General features: G+C 37.9%; 1 protein-coding gene across 6 annotated transcripts in view; it reads right to left on the minus strand.

The window, feature by feature from the left end:
- Nucleotides 1-16,195, minus strand: part of LOC123321927 — a 163,063-nt gene extending 146,868 nt beyond the window's left edge. For 5 of the 6 annotated variants that reach the window (XM_044909736.1, XM_044909735.1, XR_006538979.1 and 2 more), the window contains exon 1: nt 16,034-16,195. In XM_044909736.1, the coding sequence (XP_044765671.1) occupies nt 16,034-16,085 (52 nt within the window). In that variant the 5' untranslated portion in view covers nt 16,086-16,195. The remainder of the gene's footprint in view (nt 1-16,033) is intronic. The other variant, XR_006538981.1, reaches the window with a different exon arrangement.
- Nucleotides 16,196-18,648: the final 2,453 nt, after the last annotated feature.

The following is an 18,648-nucleotide window of genomic DNA, read 5'->3' on the forward strand; positions in this document are numbered from 1 at the left end:
AGCTCTCTGGAGCGCAATTCTCTATTGAATCATCAACTATTTGGTTTTTTGGATTCAAAAAAGTAGGTATTATACACTCCATATCCTAAGACGGTTGTAGGACACACTGATTTTCAGGTAGAGGAGCAAATAGGTCATTTTAGGGGGGTCTAACCCCTTGCTCATTTTTGACCCAAAAAATCGGAATTTTCGAAATTGAGTTTTTGTGCTAGGATGAAAGCCTCATCAACGCTGATCACGAAACCGGAAATCCCAATTGGATCAGACGAATATAACAGGAGATATCGCAGATTGAAATTTGCAATTTTTGAAAAAATGCCATTTCCAAGATGAAAATCTAAACAAAGGGAGATAGGCCATCGGGAATGCTTGCAATAGATTCAGCGTGTTCGAAAACCTATATTTTCATATCAAAATTTCAAATATCTGGCCTTGTTTAGGAGAAAATAATTTTCTTTGTTTTTCCACTTTTCATTTTCGAGTTGACTTTGAAAAGCTCTCTGGAGCGCAATTCTCTATTGAATCATCAACTATTTGGTTTTTTGGATTCAACAAAGTAGGTATTATATACTCCATATCCTAAGACGGTAATAGGACACCCTGATTTTCAGGCAGAGGAGCAAATAGGTCATTTTAGGGGGGTCTAACCCCTTGCTCATTTTTGACCCAAAAAATCGGGATTTTCAAAATTGAGTTTTTGTGCTAGGATGAAAGCCTTATCAACGCTGATTACGAAACCGGAAATCCTAATTAGATCAGACGAATATAACAGGAGATATCGCATATTGAAATTTGCAATTTTTAAAAAAATGCCATTTCCAAGATGAAAATCTAAACAAAGGGAGATAGGCCATCGGAAATGCTTGCAATAGATTCAGCGTGTTCGAAAACCTATATTTTCATACCAAAATTTCAAATATCTGGCCTTGTTTAGGAGAAAATAATTTTTTTTGTTTTTCCACTTTTCATTTTCGAGTTGACTTCGAAGAGCTCTCTGGAGTGCAATTCTCTATTGAATCATCAACTATTTGATTTTCTAGAATCTTCAAAACAAATTCTATGCACTCCATATCTGAGGACAGTAATAGAACATCCAGATTTTTAGACAGAGTAGCAAACATGTCATTTTAGGGGGGTCTAACCCCTTGCTCATTTTTGACCCAAAAAATCGAGATTTTCGAATTCGAGTTCTTGTGCTAGGATGAAAGCCTTATCAGCGCTGATTACGAAACCGGAAATCCCAATTGGATCAGACGAAGATAACAGGAGATATCGCAGATTGAAAATTGCAATTTTTGAAAAATGCCATTTCCAAGATGAAAATCTAAACGGAGGGAGATAGGCCGTCGGGAATGCTTGCAATAGATTCAGCGTGTTCGAAAACCTATATAATCATACCAAACTTTCAGATATCTAACACTGTTTAGATAAAAAACGAATTTTCTGTTTGTCCATTTTTCTTTTTGGGAAAATTTCGATGGTCAACATGCGAGTAGTTTTTCTTCCAGGAAAATCATCGTAGATCTAAATATGATACATATTCTGAAAGAGGAACTCGTCTAGTTAGAAATCTGAGCATTCCATCCATTTCGGCACAACCGTTCGGTCTTGAGGAAGTTTCAACTGACTTGATTCAGCGTGTTCAAAAACCTAGTAAAAAAATAGGTCATATTAGGGGGGTCCAATCCCCTGCTCATTTTTGACACAAAAAATCGCCGCGGTTCGGGTGAGATGGCTCAGCCTGTATAAACCACCTTTCATTAATCAAACTTTGGGAATCAGAGTGTTGCAGTTATGTTCCAGTAGTGCGTGCCACCCGACATCTGCCTATCATAGGATTCGAGGTCTCAATTATTGAGTCACGGTTTACGGTTCTGAGGGCGAAATCGAACCTGCATTCAATTATAACCGAATCTGGTTTTCGTCGAATGAGCGACTGGGAGAGAAGCGAAGCCAGAATTTGCCATCGTGAGAGAATTACCGTTCGGGAACCATGCACGTATCATTTATCATTTTCATAACGAGAAAAAAATTTTGGAAAACATTCAAACAATAAGCTTGCCATGGCTGAATATATATCATAATTATTGTGACCTGTATATATAGGTAAACCCCCGATTTTTTCCAACGCAATCTCTATATATCGGCAGTGTCAATTCCAGCCCCTCACGCGGTTCTGCCCCATCGTTAAGGGATGGTCCGGTCCGTCCGCAATTTGTGTCGGATCTCATACCTGACGTGAATCGGGGACGCAGTCAAATATTTCCCGGAATTAAGTTTACGACGCCAATTGATATTTCAAAATCCGGAGGCGAACGGTTGCCGAAGGACCAATGTTTGGAAATCTGCAGGGGCGGATTGCGCAGCCGACGTGCGTTATACATAGTAATCCCGTAAATGGCCTATTTCTGAATATTTGGAAGGGCTTGCGGTTGTGTATTCCGAGGAATGCCACACAGGGAATTTCGGTTCGGAATCGGGCATTCGCAGGAATGTAAAAGCGAACGTATATCCCGATTGGTCGCTGCAGGAGTCCGGTGTGTTCGTCAGGAATTAAGAGGTACGAAACGTTCTCTCGGCCTAATCGACTTGTTTTTTCACTCCGTCCATAGTTTGGCTCGTAAAATTGATGAAAATCATGGCGATCGAGGAACATTCGATTGAAAACCGCCGCCATCTGAGATGGCACCCATGTAAATCTTCGTAATTTTCCGAATACGAAGAAATCAAAACATATACGATTTATTATGACATTCCACAATAACTGTGTGTGGTAGCCAATGCCTTCGGGAACATTGAGTAGAAATACATCTACTATGTAGTTAGGACACCCTCTATATTCATCAGATGGGCTCTCTCTCTCAGTCTTATTCATCAAATCGAAACTGTGGGTTTGAAAAAAAACTTTCTTAGTTCTGATGGGTCCATACTAACTCATCAGAACTACTTTCCTGATTGGATATAACTACTGGGAAATTTTTGAAGGGTAAGAATTCTTCTCGTTCCTTGAGAATTCATTTCATGCTCGAATGCGGGCGATAATTGATGTTATAGGATTTTTTTCTTCATGCCTTTCCTTGCGATTATAAAGTGGAGATTTTCTTCCTGAATCCATGGATTTGTGACCCAACATCTTAAATCACTGTATTCCAACTACAATATTAATCAATTTTCAACGACGAATTTGTTCTAGGAAAAAAGTTCTGGTGTGAAGAACGGCATAAAAGCAACAAGGATATGTTCAGAAGTTTTGAAAACTAATCAAGAACATCGAAAACAACATTTCTTTTTCAGTTCGAATATAATGCGTTAAAAATTCATCAGACTCTACGATATGGCCATTTCTACACAAAAAGACAGTGGAATTTAAAGTATATACAAGTGCATTTCGTTTGTGATGAAGCGTATAGCTTATACGTAATGGAAAAATGAGGGAATCTTTCCATCCTCAAAACAGCTAAGCTAAATGCAGGAAAGTTCGAGTAACAACTTCATTATTTATATGTTGGTAATGCGAAATGCATCAGCGTCAACGGTTCGAAATAATTCACGATATAAATTTGTAGCTCCTGCACAAAACGAAGAATCATGCGAACAAAGTGAACTCTGCTTCTGCAATAAAGTAGTCGAGAAATGAATATTTGATCCCGTACTTAGTCAACGAATGCCGATAATAATTGGAAAATAGATGGTACATTTCATAATGCAACCGATTTTTCGTGACAGTCATGTAAAATTGACGTCAGACGATTGAGAGTATCCTCGAATCTCTCTTCTGTCTCCATTCCATTTTTGTCGAAGAATCAACTTCGTTTACAACGAGCAAACTCGAGCTCAATTCAGTTCATTAGCATCATTATGGAGCCCTTCGAAAAACTGTCAATTCTCAACTACGTCAGAAGAATTTAATTGATATACAGGGCGGCTCGAACACTTCGTTATTTTGGAAGATCCATTCCTGATATTGAAACTTCTAATGTCTCAAAAATTTCTAAATTGCATTTTGTGAATATTATATGGGGGAACTGACGTCTGACTGACTTTTAAAAGTCAGAAAGAAGGGAATTTCTGCTATTCTATTTCATTTCATGGGTTTCTTGCATGAACGGATGATTCCTGGTTAAACTTTTCCACTTTCACGGTTCAAGTGTTGCTCGTTTCGTTGCAGACTTGGTGTTTGTGTGCGTGTTTTACGAATGAAGTGTGTAGCTGTATGCAGTGAGAGAAATATCGCGTAAAACCTCCCTCAACATTAAGGATGTTTTCGAAGTTTTCTTTGCAACATCTATATGGAATAAGAGTACAAAACTATTGCTGGTTCACTATTCTTTTGAAGCAACCTTCAGGAATAATTCTGCTTAAATATAAAAGCAAAACGATGTATTCATATCAATTGAATTCTTCAAAACAAATCGTTAGTTCGTTGTAAATCCAAAACTCATGAAAGTGGTAATTTTAGAAAAAACTCAAACATTAACAGAAATATTTTCCGCTCAAATTTATGCATATGAAACGTCGTCAACGTGGGGACACAAAAAGTGTACGGTGATTAGGGACCAGAAACTCTCATTTCCCCTTTCAAATTATTATACATTAAAGTAATTTTCTGGAACATCGATGACATTAATGGAAAACTTCATGAATAGCGATTAGAAGAAAAGGAAATATCCGGCATATCATAATTTCCAAGAATAACAAATCAAATGTTGATTGCCACGATCCTTAGTAGTATAATTGCACGTGAAATTTCAAAATTACTCAGGATACCCTCGTCAACTTTCATAACAATCGGTTGATGTACAATGGATCAATGAAACATAACCTTAAAATAAGAGTCCTACATTATTCAGGTCTAAATACAGCTGGCCTGAAATCCTATCCTGGTAGTTCAAATTATTAGATATAATAATTATAAACGACAGCTATACGACGAAATTTTTGTGTTGGGTTTGGGGGAAAACCACATCTTCCATTTTCAATTCGGACGTTTTCGTTTCATCAACCCTAGTTGTGTACACATAACGTGTATTTTCGATCAACTTATATCTGGTTTATCGACTCATCTATATACTTTTGCTGTGGCAGGTGTCGTATCACACGGATATCGACATTCTGTCACTACAACGTCGGTTATTCCCTACCCTATATATTGTATTTCTTCGTATCAACACTGAATTTCTGACCAATAATGCCAATACCATAATTTGAATAGTATAAACCGGCCGTATCGCATCAGGTCTAATTGATGTGCAAAGACATGTACATAACAAATCGGTATGAATGTCAAATGACGATGAAGGACATCATATTGTTATGATTTGACTACCCCCGATTTCACGAAATATTGAATTCCACTGAAATATAACTGAACAAATTACCAATACTGAAAATTTGTGATTCAACCAGAACTACAAGGCTTTCCCTGACTCAATTTTTGTTTCAAACGATTGAAAATACCTTCAGAATAAGGCGTAGTGTATCCTTTTTGGAAATCAATTCTATATAAGTAGAAAATTCCTCAAATATGATCGTTCTAGTGAATTAGATTAGTTTTTGATTCGTCCCAACTTCAAGGCTCCATCATCCTATACAAATATTTTCACAATGAACGATGAAATTCGTTATAGGGCACGAGAATGGGATTAATATCCCTCATTTACATTACTCGATTAAAATGGCAGTTTATCAAATCAGAAACTGTTTTAACTTCGCCAAGTTCATTCCAACTCAATCAACTTTGCAGGGACTTGAGATTATGAAAGGGAAATTCAGTTTTTTTTTGTCAAAACACAAAAGACACATTAGTTTTCGTGTGCAGTGATTTGATTCTCGCAGTTCTAAACTGCCGAAAGAGGGTAGTTTTTCGATTTGAAACATGTGGACTAAATTTTTTTTTAAATCCGCTTTTAATGCGACAAGACAATGTGGATTGTCTTTGTAGACCCTTGGTTTTAACTGTGTTTTTTTTGGTGGTAATGAATCTAAAAAACCGTGAAATAACTCATTTTCTACATGTAACCGTGTGCCTATATTTCACCTCAAAATCCTAAAGCGCTAATTGGATCACCCTTTACGATGATCCCACTCCCCAACCCCAATAAAAGATGTTTCCAAATGCAAAACCGACGCGTATTTCGTGGCTGACCCCTTTGGCGAAACCCCTAAATCATTGCTTCTCAAGGAAACGCTTAACAATCGCTGTAAATTCCGTTTTGGGCGAGTAGAAAGAGAAAGCCACTCATATTGATTTCCAAGTAGTAAAACTTGTACCATCATGAACTATCTCTCCGATCAGTTGGCAAGTAGAATTCAAACGTTAATTTCGACAATTCTCGATATTTCAGAGTTCTCGTAATTAGAAGATTGTGCATATTTCCGAACCGTTCATAAAATGAAACTAGCAGCATTCCGATACCCAATTTCCCTCTCCTCCGAGAAACAATCTGATGCCGGTTTTTTTAGAGAACGAATTGAATCGTAAATGGATATCGTGATTCTGAAAGATCGTTCGGGGAAATGATATAAAAAGTCCCAAAGTGAAATTTCCTCGAGAAAATATAATGGAGCTTTTATAATTCCAGATTAAAGCAACCTATGGAATGAAAAGAAAAATCTTCTCGAGATACGACTAGAAATTTATTGAATTAATATATTAATTTCGAGATTTCAGTGAAATTTTACACCGAAAATACGAAAAGAGAAAAAATACTGCGAAACAGAACAAATTAAAACCATAAAAGCTTCATAGCATCATAAAATTCTTATATGAACTGTAGTAGTTGTCTGGCCTTCGACATTCTTTTTTTTAACAAGAAACTTCATTCATTGGTTATAAAATCGCATTGAACACATTGATGAAATTCTCTCCTTGGTGAATGAAATTTTCCATTATTATGATTATTATTGTGTCCAATAGTGTTAAATCTGTCCTATCGAAAAAGCACTAGTGGAATGGAAAGGTTACAGAAAGATTGATGGTTGCCCCCATAAAATCTATACTCAACATAGCAGAGGGTATTACGTATCCCATTACTTCATTGATTTTTAATGGTGGTCATTAGGTAGATTCGGACTTTTTGGAGTGGGCATTCACCCACGTACCTACACAAACTCAAACAGTACTTCGAATGACAAGATAAACGATCAAAATAACATTGCGGAAGTGGCTTTTGAATGAGCTTGATGAGTCTGTACATACCACAAACTGCGTGAAACTGAAATACACAGAAGAATACATTATTACCGTGTGACAAAGCGAATTGAATTGCCGCGAAATTTTTAATGAATGCAAACCTCCATTCCCCGTCCAACCATCGAAACGAAAAATCCACAAATAGTAACGAGATAGCAAATATTCGAAAAAGAGGGATAGGTTTTATCAATGACAAGTAATTGAACAGATTTTGGCGTTCCGGAAATCTAATCTTGTACTGAAAATTTGGCGTAATCCCTATAGAGCCGGCAAAGTATCAGATAATCCCTTCACCGTCAACATTTTTATGCAATTTAGGTACGCATCGATGGCTTAATTGGTCCCGTTTGTAAAAATTAGAAGCTGACCCAATTTCGTCGCATAACATCACGGGAAAGCTGATAAAACAGTCGGGGGAGAATTCCCAACAGCGCTGAAAATATGGTTGTAATTGGTCCTCTGTTTCTTACGCATAATCTGAATTGCAAATAAATGGCAACCCTATTGCTGTAAATGCTGTATCGGAGACCTGGCCTAAGTAGGTATTTCTCATGTTATGGCTAAAGTCTATTTCGGAGGTGGAACTAAATACCGGAAATTTGCATATTTTTCAATACCTGACGAAAGTCTCCTAACGAGACATCCATTTCCAACTATTGTCATGTTGATGAAGTGTGTAATAAAGACTGCGTACTATTCGACATAGGTTTGAGCCTGATCGATACATCAATAGCATAGCAACACTCAAAATTTCGAAAACGTCCACTATTCTTTCCAACCCCTTTTACCCTACACAATAAATGAATACTTCGAATATAGAACAGCAAAACTTATTTGTGGCAAGACTCGGCTAAAGGAGAATCTTCATTCAAAAACTCGATTCACTTATTCATGATTTAATCCAGTAAATTTTCACGTAGGGACTTGATTTTTTCTAAGTAGATATCGTGGAAGTCTGAATGTCACTGTTCCTTGTTTTCCTCCAATTAAAACGATTCTTCAAACGAGAAAAATATGTTACATTCTAGTGTCTGTAAAACTTGACTTCGTAATTGTTTCCCGATGGGTTTTCGTCATATTTTCGACGTAGTGACATTGGCGTTTTAATTTTCCATTTTTTTCGGCAATGTTCGATTTCCTTCGAAGCAGCACAGTCGAAATAGCTGTCAAGGAGCGTACATGTATGACGTATACCCAGAGCCAGCCAGGAACGGTATGAGAAAATGAGCCATTACCCCTGAAATAATACCGATTCATTTAATTTCCCTACGGCGTATCAACGAACTCAATTCCGGGCCGAGTGGATTGATGAGCATGCTCCTCATTCAGTTCACGATTTTCCGGCTTGTCTCTCCTAGAGCCGGTTGAAAATTTCAAACTTCATCGGGGATCAGGAGCTAAACAAGCGGATCCATCCTTGGCGGCCATCCTGAGCACGCTAAAAAATCTTGAAGCTTGCGGGAAAGTTCAATTGATTAGCTCAAACTTTTGCACTTTTTCAGGTCGCATCGACGTCGTCCAGCTCAGTTCCAACGATAATTTGTGGCCCCATTATCCGAAATATGCACGTTGACTGCTCAATTATATCATCCCCAGATGATTGTCTTCGCCCTATTCTTCCTTCGATTCGGAATCTGCTCCAGGGTCGATTACGTCGCAATTGGGGTGGTCGTTATGTTGTCCGTCCAGGAAAATTTGGAATAATCCGAATGAAAACCACGGGATATAAATAATGCAACGATTACCCCCTTGTTCCATTCAGGAAACACCTCTCAACAAAATATTTCTCGCATTTACACGCATCACGAACATATTCCACTGTCTATTGATCGGACGAACTCTCATGACTTCATCATGCAGACGAATAACCCCCGGCTTCACTCACTTTCAGTTATATCCATAGAACAGGGGTTTGTCCTTTGACCATTGAAACAAATACTGGATCAGTATCGACTTATAGAACCAAGCAAATTTTATTGAATTTCAGAAATTTGACAAATGATTCTAGTGTTTTCAATGAATGTTTTGCGTCATTAAGAACGAATTAAAGATTTGTTATTATTTTCTTAGTGTTTGACGTTTTTTCTTTCAGAAAAGAAATAATATCCCAAGCTGTGCAGCTGCAAAAAGTATGAAACTGAGTAAGAATTCATTAATATTCCGCAAACACAAAATAAAAACCTGCTACAAAGAAACTATATCACCTCCATCCTCGTTTGCACCAGAACATCGGTTTCTTCAAAGTCTCATTACTTTCGACTCAGATTCAGCGATAATAATTTGTAAAGGGAAAGCATTCGATGACAACTATCGTTCATACATACGTTTTAATCCTCCCACATTCAGCAAAGTCGATTTAGACGACTTAGAATAGCAGAAACCTGGCGATTCACACACTTTTCAACAGACATATCGTTTCAGGATTGTAGAGAAGACAAAATTGGCACAATTTGAAATGTAACAGTGGTTACGTCATTACTTTTGAAGTCCTTGAATATCAATGTGATTCACATTGATTTCATCTCCATTTTCCTACCTAAATGAATATGTACAAGTCTATTTAACACTATTTAAAGTAGCATCGTTCGTTGACAAACAAATTTGAGGATAAATAATTCGAGCTGCTCGAAAGAGAAGATATTTTCGGCCAATTCACAAATAAGGTTTTGAATAGTGATTGTTCAATCTGAAATACTAACAGATATACTTTATGTCCGACATATTGGGACCAATACTTTTTAAGAAAGCTTTTTTGACGACAACATACAGAATTTTCTATTCTTGGAGAAATTCATTGTTGAAAAAAGGAACAACTAACGCTATTTTTTATAATACCATACACCTAGACTGAAAATCTTAACGAAGCATGAAGAAATATGCGTCAGTAATGTAGATAGACGAGAATCAAGATAGATGAAAACTATTTCGAAGCATTCGGTTTTACCATAATTCTCTAATCCATGTGAATGCTTTTGAGGGTTGCGGACCCCCATGTGACCACCTATCGGAAACCTGCAGGAGGTCACCAAACAATTCGGAAACAGCATACTTCGACGAAATTTATGTGTGTATTTTCGTGAAGTGTACAAATTCGGTGAGTGTTTTCTACTACAACCACCCCATGTAGTGAATTAATTAATAGGCTGAACGGCTAGAACGTTCGGGCGACGTAGCTATGGGTTACGTTTATTGTCAATATATTACATTTACGTACGAGAGGCCCAGCTCTCCAGACTTCTCCCTGCGAAGTTTACGCAAAGTAAACAATTTAAAAATTCAATCTTATCTTGCTCACCCGGAATGTCTACGGCCCGAAATGGATGCAGAATATTAAAGCCCCCCAATTTTATATCTCTACAGGGAGGGATTCTTAACAACTCGAATCTGCGTAGAACTACCGATATGCCCTAAATTGAACGTTCACACGGATTTTCCCTAATAGGTTTCTGTTCAGGAGACTGGATGTCTTACCTTATCAGATTATAGCGCGATCTGAAAGAGAAACCGATAGCATGTAGTACCTACAGTCAATTCTTAGCTTTTGGTCGTTTTCTAACTTCTAATCATCATACTCCACTCAATTTTCGCATTATAGAACACGATATTATAATCATCTGACAAATCTAATTCGTTACTTCTCAACATTATACAGCACAAGTTTTTCGATACCAAAATAAAAAGCCATGTCCAAAGGACCATTTTTTTTCACTGTTGAAGACGGCGTAAACAACCCTTCTCATTCTACGTTGAAAAACTTACCAACACGTAATTTCTACGATAACCGATCAATTTCAATAACCTAAGTGAATTGGACAGATGAAATACGGAATGGGAAAGAACGAGAATCCAATTTGGTGTGGTTGCTCATTCAGACTGAACATAACCTTGTGAATTGCGGGATGATTGTATTTTCGATATTCAGTAATTGTTGAGAACTGTCATCTGCAGGAATTCCGGGGAGTGAACCAGATACGACAGTATCTAAAACTCCTTCATAGATAACATCTATTCAGTTCAGTTGAATACCAACAGTTATGAGCAACATATTATATTGAATGCCATTTGCAGAAGTTCCAGAACTTCCGAAAGTTATGTAAAGGAAGCATTTAGACACCCCGGTCATCTTCCACATATATTTAAATTGATGCATACTGTCTAACAAGATCCTCATTGCAAGGAGTTTCATGAATTTACTACAAAAAAAATGCAGCTTCAAGTGAATGGAGGCAAACCAGATTTTTATGGAATCTCCATTGTAGTTTAGTGGAAGATTCGGTCTAATATTTATTCCATATTCTGACAACTACCACGTATCATCCCTTGTTCTTCTAGCGATCCACAAAAACGACAAGAGCGAGGGAACCGTCTCAATATTAAGTGGCAGAATATGCTGTTGTAATAGTGGAGCTTTCTTTCAGCTTTTTTTTCCCGAAGAATAATCTCCATCGTCCCTACATTCAGCTGGTGCACCTCCATTTTCCCAGGAGTAAACAGGGGTTGAATCGTAGCGCGGAAAATATGTTGAAATTAGCCTCGCTGAGTAGAGTGAGGCGACGTTGTTTAATCGAGATTGATGATTTCATGTTCATACCGCTAAAGACTGTGCTCAGAATGAACGTTAGAGATTAAAACCATCGACAAATTTAAATTTAATGATAACTGATTGTGCAGTTTGTTGAATACTGATTTGGTACGAGCACCAGGTAGATGGCGATGTGTCTGCCCTAATAGCCATATCCATTATGTTCGCGGCAAAACCAACGTGAAACATCCCTGGAACTGGACTCGATATAATCTACTGAAGGGAGTAAAAAGTACGGAACTCGGTGAGCAAAGTTCCTCGATTAAGTTTTAAAGGGTTCAGCTACTGTCCTACTCTACGTAATTCTTGGTGTTCACACTCTAAATTACTCGCTACTCGACTAAACTTCTAGACTAGTCTGAACAAGGCTATAGGCTATAATAATGACTTCAAATTATTCATCATAGGTCCCAATGAAGAAGAAAGAAGACTATTCACACAAAATTCTAAGGGACCTTTACCCCAACTCAAGAAGGAGGGAGTGAGGGTTCCTATTTACGATTAATTTTAAAGTTCCCTAGGTAGGTATATTATTGTATAGACTAATGGGTCCATATTGTAAAGATATAGCGACAAGATAGATGAAGGATGGAAAATCCTCAAGAGATAAAGTTACCCGAAGGAATTCTTACCGTTCAAGTCTACGGTTTGAAACACACGTGAAACAGTCAAAAATATCAGATTGAAAATAAAAACGACAAGAAAAATACATACAGAACGCGATAAACTGTCAGGAGACTTAAAGGTCAAAGCGACATACCCAATGATCGATAGATAGATGAGAAACATGACAGACAAATATACTAAATGCAAAGTCGAAAAATGCCCTTAGATCATTTCATATGTACTTAAGAGTCAACTCATGTCAGGCAAAAAAGTGTCCTTCTGATTTTACTGATTGTTATATATTTTCTCCATTTATCTCTTCCCAAATTTTTATATTTGACAGCCAAGTTTTCAAGGGGAGGCTAAGAACTGTGAAGTGGAATGTGGAAAATCAAAAACTCGTAGGCACTCGGAAAATGCAGCAGGAAAGCCGAAAGTTTTTCATAAAGTCTGTTCCTATCGAACTCCATACATTTGTCAGAGAAAAAAGAACTATTATGACAGAAGAAAACTTCGATGGCGGTTATATTGATACACTGGCTTCGTATAAGCGGTGCCATTATCTCGGAAAAACTCCCTCAATCATAAATCTTCGAATTACGTGTAGAAACTGCTTTTCCCTATAACGATTTCCTTAGCTTGGACGATTTCTGCTAACGAAAAGATGCGTTCTCTTCAAAAAACAGATATCTTTCGATACATCAGTATAATACCAATTTTGTATGGACCGAGTTCTAAAAACGCGGGCGGAAAATTTAGATTTGTGGCATTACCTACCAAAATTCCGAATAAGTCGGGAAGTGTGTGGGTACCTTAACATATTTTCATTTCGTCGAAAATTATTGAAAGAACGAAATGTTTGAATACTTGACGTCATAATTATTGGTTTTTTAGGAATCAAAGTGTTCGGGAAATGGCGTTGACGAGAACGTCAGCAAAACGCGAGAAAGGCACGTGCGTTTTACATCCGTTTTGTCTCCAACTATCGTTGAATCTTCACACTCCAATTGAAAACTGAAAAACCCCGTCGCGGAAAAAAGGGGCCGGGAACACTTGTCATTAGAGGCGATCCACCACAGTCGGAAATGAATTAAATATTGCGCAAAAATAACACTGGTCCCCGGAGATTGAGCGGGCCACAAAACTGGGCTGGCATTCACTTGATTCCTTACTATTTTCGCCTCATAGTCGACGGTAGACGTATTGAGCGACATTTATGGTAAAATATCAACCACCAGAAAGAATTCGGTGTTGTTTAGAGTGGCGTTTCGCTGGAAAAAAGTATCCAGTCATACGAGAAATCTGAATCGAATAATAAGGGCCCAATGATTTATTTCAACAAGACGTGACAACTATAAAATTTATTGCCCAACCAAGGAAAATAACGTCAACGAAAGATCCTTCCACATAACCGTAAATATCTCGAGAATTCGATTCGATACTCAAAAAAAAAACACCGAACCTCCAAGGGTTCAGAAAACCTGATTGAATATTCAGAAGTCTTTTCGTATCCCATTGAATTTTCAATCGATCGATGAAAGCATTGTTTGTATTCAAGTGAAATTTATGGCCTCAATAACTCCAACTACATCACCTATATCGGCCGAGCCACATATCGTGTTGATTTGAAAAGAGTTAATGAGCAACAACAACCCACGAAGATTCATATTAATTATCATCGGAACAATGTCCCATCGAAATAAAACGATGAAAGTGCGTCATTGAAAAGTGATCAGGGGCTGATTCGATTCGAAATTACTCGTTGGAAATAGTAGAAGATAATCACCGTTATATTCCCTGAAAATCATGGAACTTGTACATTTCCATTTTAAAGAAAATAACAGCCAACTTATTGTTGCCTGACAGTCAAAGTGCATCTTCACTATTGAAGGAAACATCTGGCAAAATGCATTGATAGATTGATGTCAAGCAAGAAAAAACAAAGAACATTTTGTTTCATTACAGAAAAAATGCTGAGTAAAGTAAAATAAAAATTTTACAAATTCGATAGTAGAAAATCCGTCATTTAATTATTATAATCTACCTACTCGCACAAGCTCACTAATGTCATAATGGATACAACATTATAACACGGGTGGTTAATGAAACATTATGCGAAAACTTCAGTAATGCAGCAACGTAATGGGGATAGACATAAGAGAACTGTGTATGTACAAGACGGGCCATCAGCAACACCCCTGCTTCACGGTCTGGAAGGAAAAAGATTGGGTTGATTCTTGAGCAACTCCAGCATAAATACCGAATAATTTCTGCAATATATCTGGGTCGAAATATATTGATTTATTTCGCAAATAACGAGCATGTTTATGAAGACGTTATAAAAATTATGAGTCATTCAGAGCATGAAATGCTCAGTGATTCTTCTGAAAGTTACTCGTCTGAACTGAAAGCACAAATAGGTTAAGTTCTGACGGACTGAATGAAGGCAAACTCTCATTGTTCATTAGAAATATTGAAAACATAATAAAACGGTAAATCAATGTTAACTATGGCTTTTCGATCCGGTCATGTCATAATGGAAGCACAGAATGAAACATCTCTATACATCCAGTGACGATTTTTTCGAAAATCTGGTACGAAAAGAATCAACAAAGTGTTCAGCGACCACATAGCTGTGTACTCCCCTATAGACGTGGTAATTTCGTGGTTTGACTGTGACAAAGTCACTGGTGGGTGGTGCAGTAGCATTTTCGACATATCCCACACATGTTCAAAGCGATTCAAATCAGGTAAACGAGGTGGACAGGGCAAAACATTCTTGTTGTCTTATTTGGACGGACAATTAGGGTGGTGCACTGTCTTGATAACATGCCCTTCGACAGCACTATTCTCAATTTCTGAAAAAATGGGTGGAAATGGATTTTGAAAGGAATTCTATTTGTATCCATTCTTTAGCCGTCAGATCTCCAGCATTTTCCTCGAAAACTACTGTTGTTTTCTCGATGTAATCACGTCGTATGAACTACACGCTTATGGGGTTGAATTTTGGGAGAAGAAATGTGAGAAAAATCATATTTTCGTATCTCCCTCGACTCCTGTGAGCTTCCTTGCTCAACGGTGAAGTGTAGGATTCCGAGATCAGTTGAAAACATCGTTAATGTTTTGAATGCAAGGGTAAAATTTAGTAAATTTCTGCTCGAAATTTGCAGCTTTCTGTCGCGAAACGTAGGATATGGAAATACATATCAGAAGAGGTCGAAATTCTTCCCCCTTCATCCAATTATTTCCCATTTAAACATTTTGAAGAAAACCCAAATGAAAGGTGCTTCATTTGATGACAGGTGCAATACTCTTGAAACTAAAGTAGAATTAGAAGAGTAATCCTTTATTTACTGCAGGATATTATTATTCCGTCCCACTTCCCTCCACAGAATGAGTAGAAATTAACAAATTAACCCAGCTCCAACTTTTCCGAACATCCGCAGAACTTCCCGAAAGTTCCTGATAATCACAGAACAAACCTATGCTTCCAATTTTCGCTCTTGGAGATGAAGAAACAGTTGTCAAATGGGGTGTAATTTCAACCGTTCCGAACATTGTTCCTATCCAAGAAAAAAAGAAGACACAAAAAAATTCTGGTGCAAACTTTCATGTTACATTTTCGGTGCTGGGAGAAACATGGGAAGACTCACCGATAAAAACCAAAAACAAAAAGAGAAGGGATCCGTCACTCCTTATCAACATGAGGCCACAGGTATCCTCAGAAACTCATTTGGAGAGAAACTGCGGAACAATTTTCGCGGCAAAGCTCGTGCGGAACGGCGTCGTCACATGCGTCGCGGCGACTATAGGAGCTCGAAGCTTTCTTGCCAACAAGCTACTGGCAATTGTCATGCCGGTTTCAAATTATGTAAGGTAGAAGCGTTAGCACTGCCACGGGGGGAGGGCGCACTGCGCGAGAAGGATCAGGATCAACGGGACGAAAATGCGGTCGAAATCCTGGATTTATAGTGCATTCCCCGACTTGAATGCTCTCTCTGTTTTCTTATGCACAAGTTCATTCCGGCGCCACGGTACAAGGGCGGGAAAAGGGGCTCATATTTCAATATTCTGGAATGGCAGGTGAAATATCGAAGTCGTGGGGGAAACGGGGCAAATTCTAACCAACAACGGTTCATCATTCCTCATTTATTATCCCGTGAAAAATTAAAGGACGCCAGGTTATTACTTCCAAAGTATGAGAAATTCATTCGGAAAAATTCAACTGAATTGATGACTCCTTCCCTGAAGACGAAAAATTGAGAGATATTAATCCAAAATCACGAATAAAATTCACTAAATCCCAACAATACCCCGAAAGGAGTCCCACTGCACACTCACAGTCGAACAGTCATAAAGAAAACTGCAAGCTCATCTGAAGGATCCAGAAATCTCGAATGAATATGGCATCAACTAAATATTCCACTTCAAACAATAATGAACGATTGCTGAAAAAACTATCTTGAATATATATTGAAAAATTCTCAGCCTACAAACAAAATTTCAATGTCCAAAGATTCTATTACTAAACATATTCTCCTCTTAATTGGATACATTTATTACAGCGAACCTGCAACATCTCTAGACCTTTCAAAAAAAATGTTTCTTCTTGCTCTGCAAACCAGACCTCTACAGCTTTTATTACCTCCTCGTTGGAAGAAAATTTACGACCATTTAATCTTTTTCTTCAGTTGAGGAAATAGATGATAGTCGGTTGGAGCCAAATCTGGTGTAAAAGGGGGGTGTTTTAGTAATTCAAACCCTAAATCACGAATTTTTTGCATGCCAACATGAGATTTGTGTACAGGGGCGTTATCCTGCAAAAACAAAACACCTTTGGATAGCTTTCCGCGTCTTTTCTCTTTAATTTTTTTCCTGTAGAGTGGTCAGTAATGCCGAATAGTAATCTCCGGTTATTGTTCTACCCTTATAGAAAAAATCAATCATGATTACTTCATGGCAATCCCAAAAAACTGAAGCAAGAACTTTTCCAGCAGATTTTTGGACAAGAAACTTCTGAGATCTTGGAGAACAAGAGTGTCACTATTCCATCGATTGTTGCTTCGTTTCTGGATCGTATTTGTTATGAAAATATTGCCTAGACAAACTGCAAACTGCTAAAACAATATTCATTTCCTTGCGGGAAAAATCAGTATCAAGTTTCAAACAGTATCCTTCAATATATTTAATATAACGTACCTGTAGTCTGTATCAAGGCCTGTAAAGCACGATATAACATCGATACCGGATCGAATGCATTACTGATTGAAGAAAACCCCCGATATTCCATTGAGTTATCCATTTTCCAAGTTTCCCGTTCAATGTCGCGGTATAGAACAACTTACTCGAAACCTGAAAGCGTTATTGGAAATTGTTTCCAATTATGGGTCATTATATTGTGATCAATAGAAAGCTCGAACACACATTCATGGCGATGGATTCAATTAAACTTCGAAGAACCTCAATAAGTCCTCAAAAACCGACACGGAGAGGGCTGGTACACCGAAAAAGAATGCGGAAACGATCACTCGTTGGCCGTAATACTGGCTTAAACTAAGTCTGCCGAATATTCGGTTATCGTAGGCCTCGATTCCTGTGATTATTCGCCAATAACTATTATGTCAGAGGCTCCATTATCGTAAAAGTTATGATGATAATCTAACATCCCCTTTCCTCCGATGATATTCCATCGAGTACCCCTCAATTTATATTTGCCTCTCGTCATTCATCTGAGATGCATACTTCCAACGATACATTAGAGATATATCGAAATATACAATAACTTTTTTCGAGAATTGAAAACTGAAAATTGAAGAATATCTTCCCTTACTCTCACAATGTTCGAGATTGAATAGAATAGTAACATGGCAATTTTTCAAACTCTTCGTGAATCGTTCTGTTTAATGAGTCGTACCCCACATCCAGACAAGGTCCAAAACAATTCAAAAAGAGGACGGAAAGTGAAGAAATGAAACCAGAACCTCGGGCGTTGTTAGCTCTTTTTACCCGAGCACCATTTCCACGGCATCCGAATGAAAATAACAAACCATTAACATTCATTTTCATATTATGCCAACATGATATCGCACGAAGACGTTATCGTTAGACTCGTGCATGAACCGTTAAAATTCCTTGAGTGAAAAATTCCATCTGCACCTCGCCGGCAGAAATCTGTCGAAAACGAAGCGGCAGTCGCAAATTTTTCATGAGTATCCTCATTTCTCGATATCTCCAGGCGGATAATCTTCAGGACCAGACACCTCGAGAG

The sequence above is a fragment of the Coccinella septempunctata genome, chromosome X (genome assembly GCF_907165205.1).
Source record: "Coccinella septempunctata chromosome X, icCocSept1.1, whole genome shotgun sequence".
Taxonomy (NCBI): Eukaryota; Metazoa; Arthropoda; class Insecta; order Coleoptera; family Coccinellidae; genus Coccinella; species Coccinella septempunctata.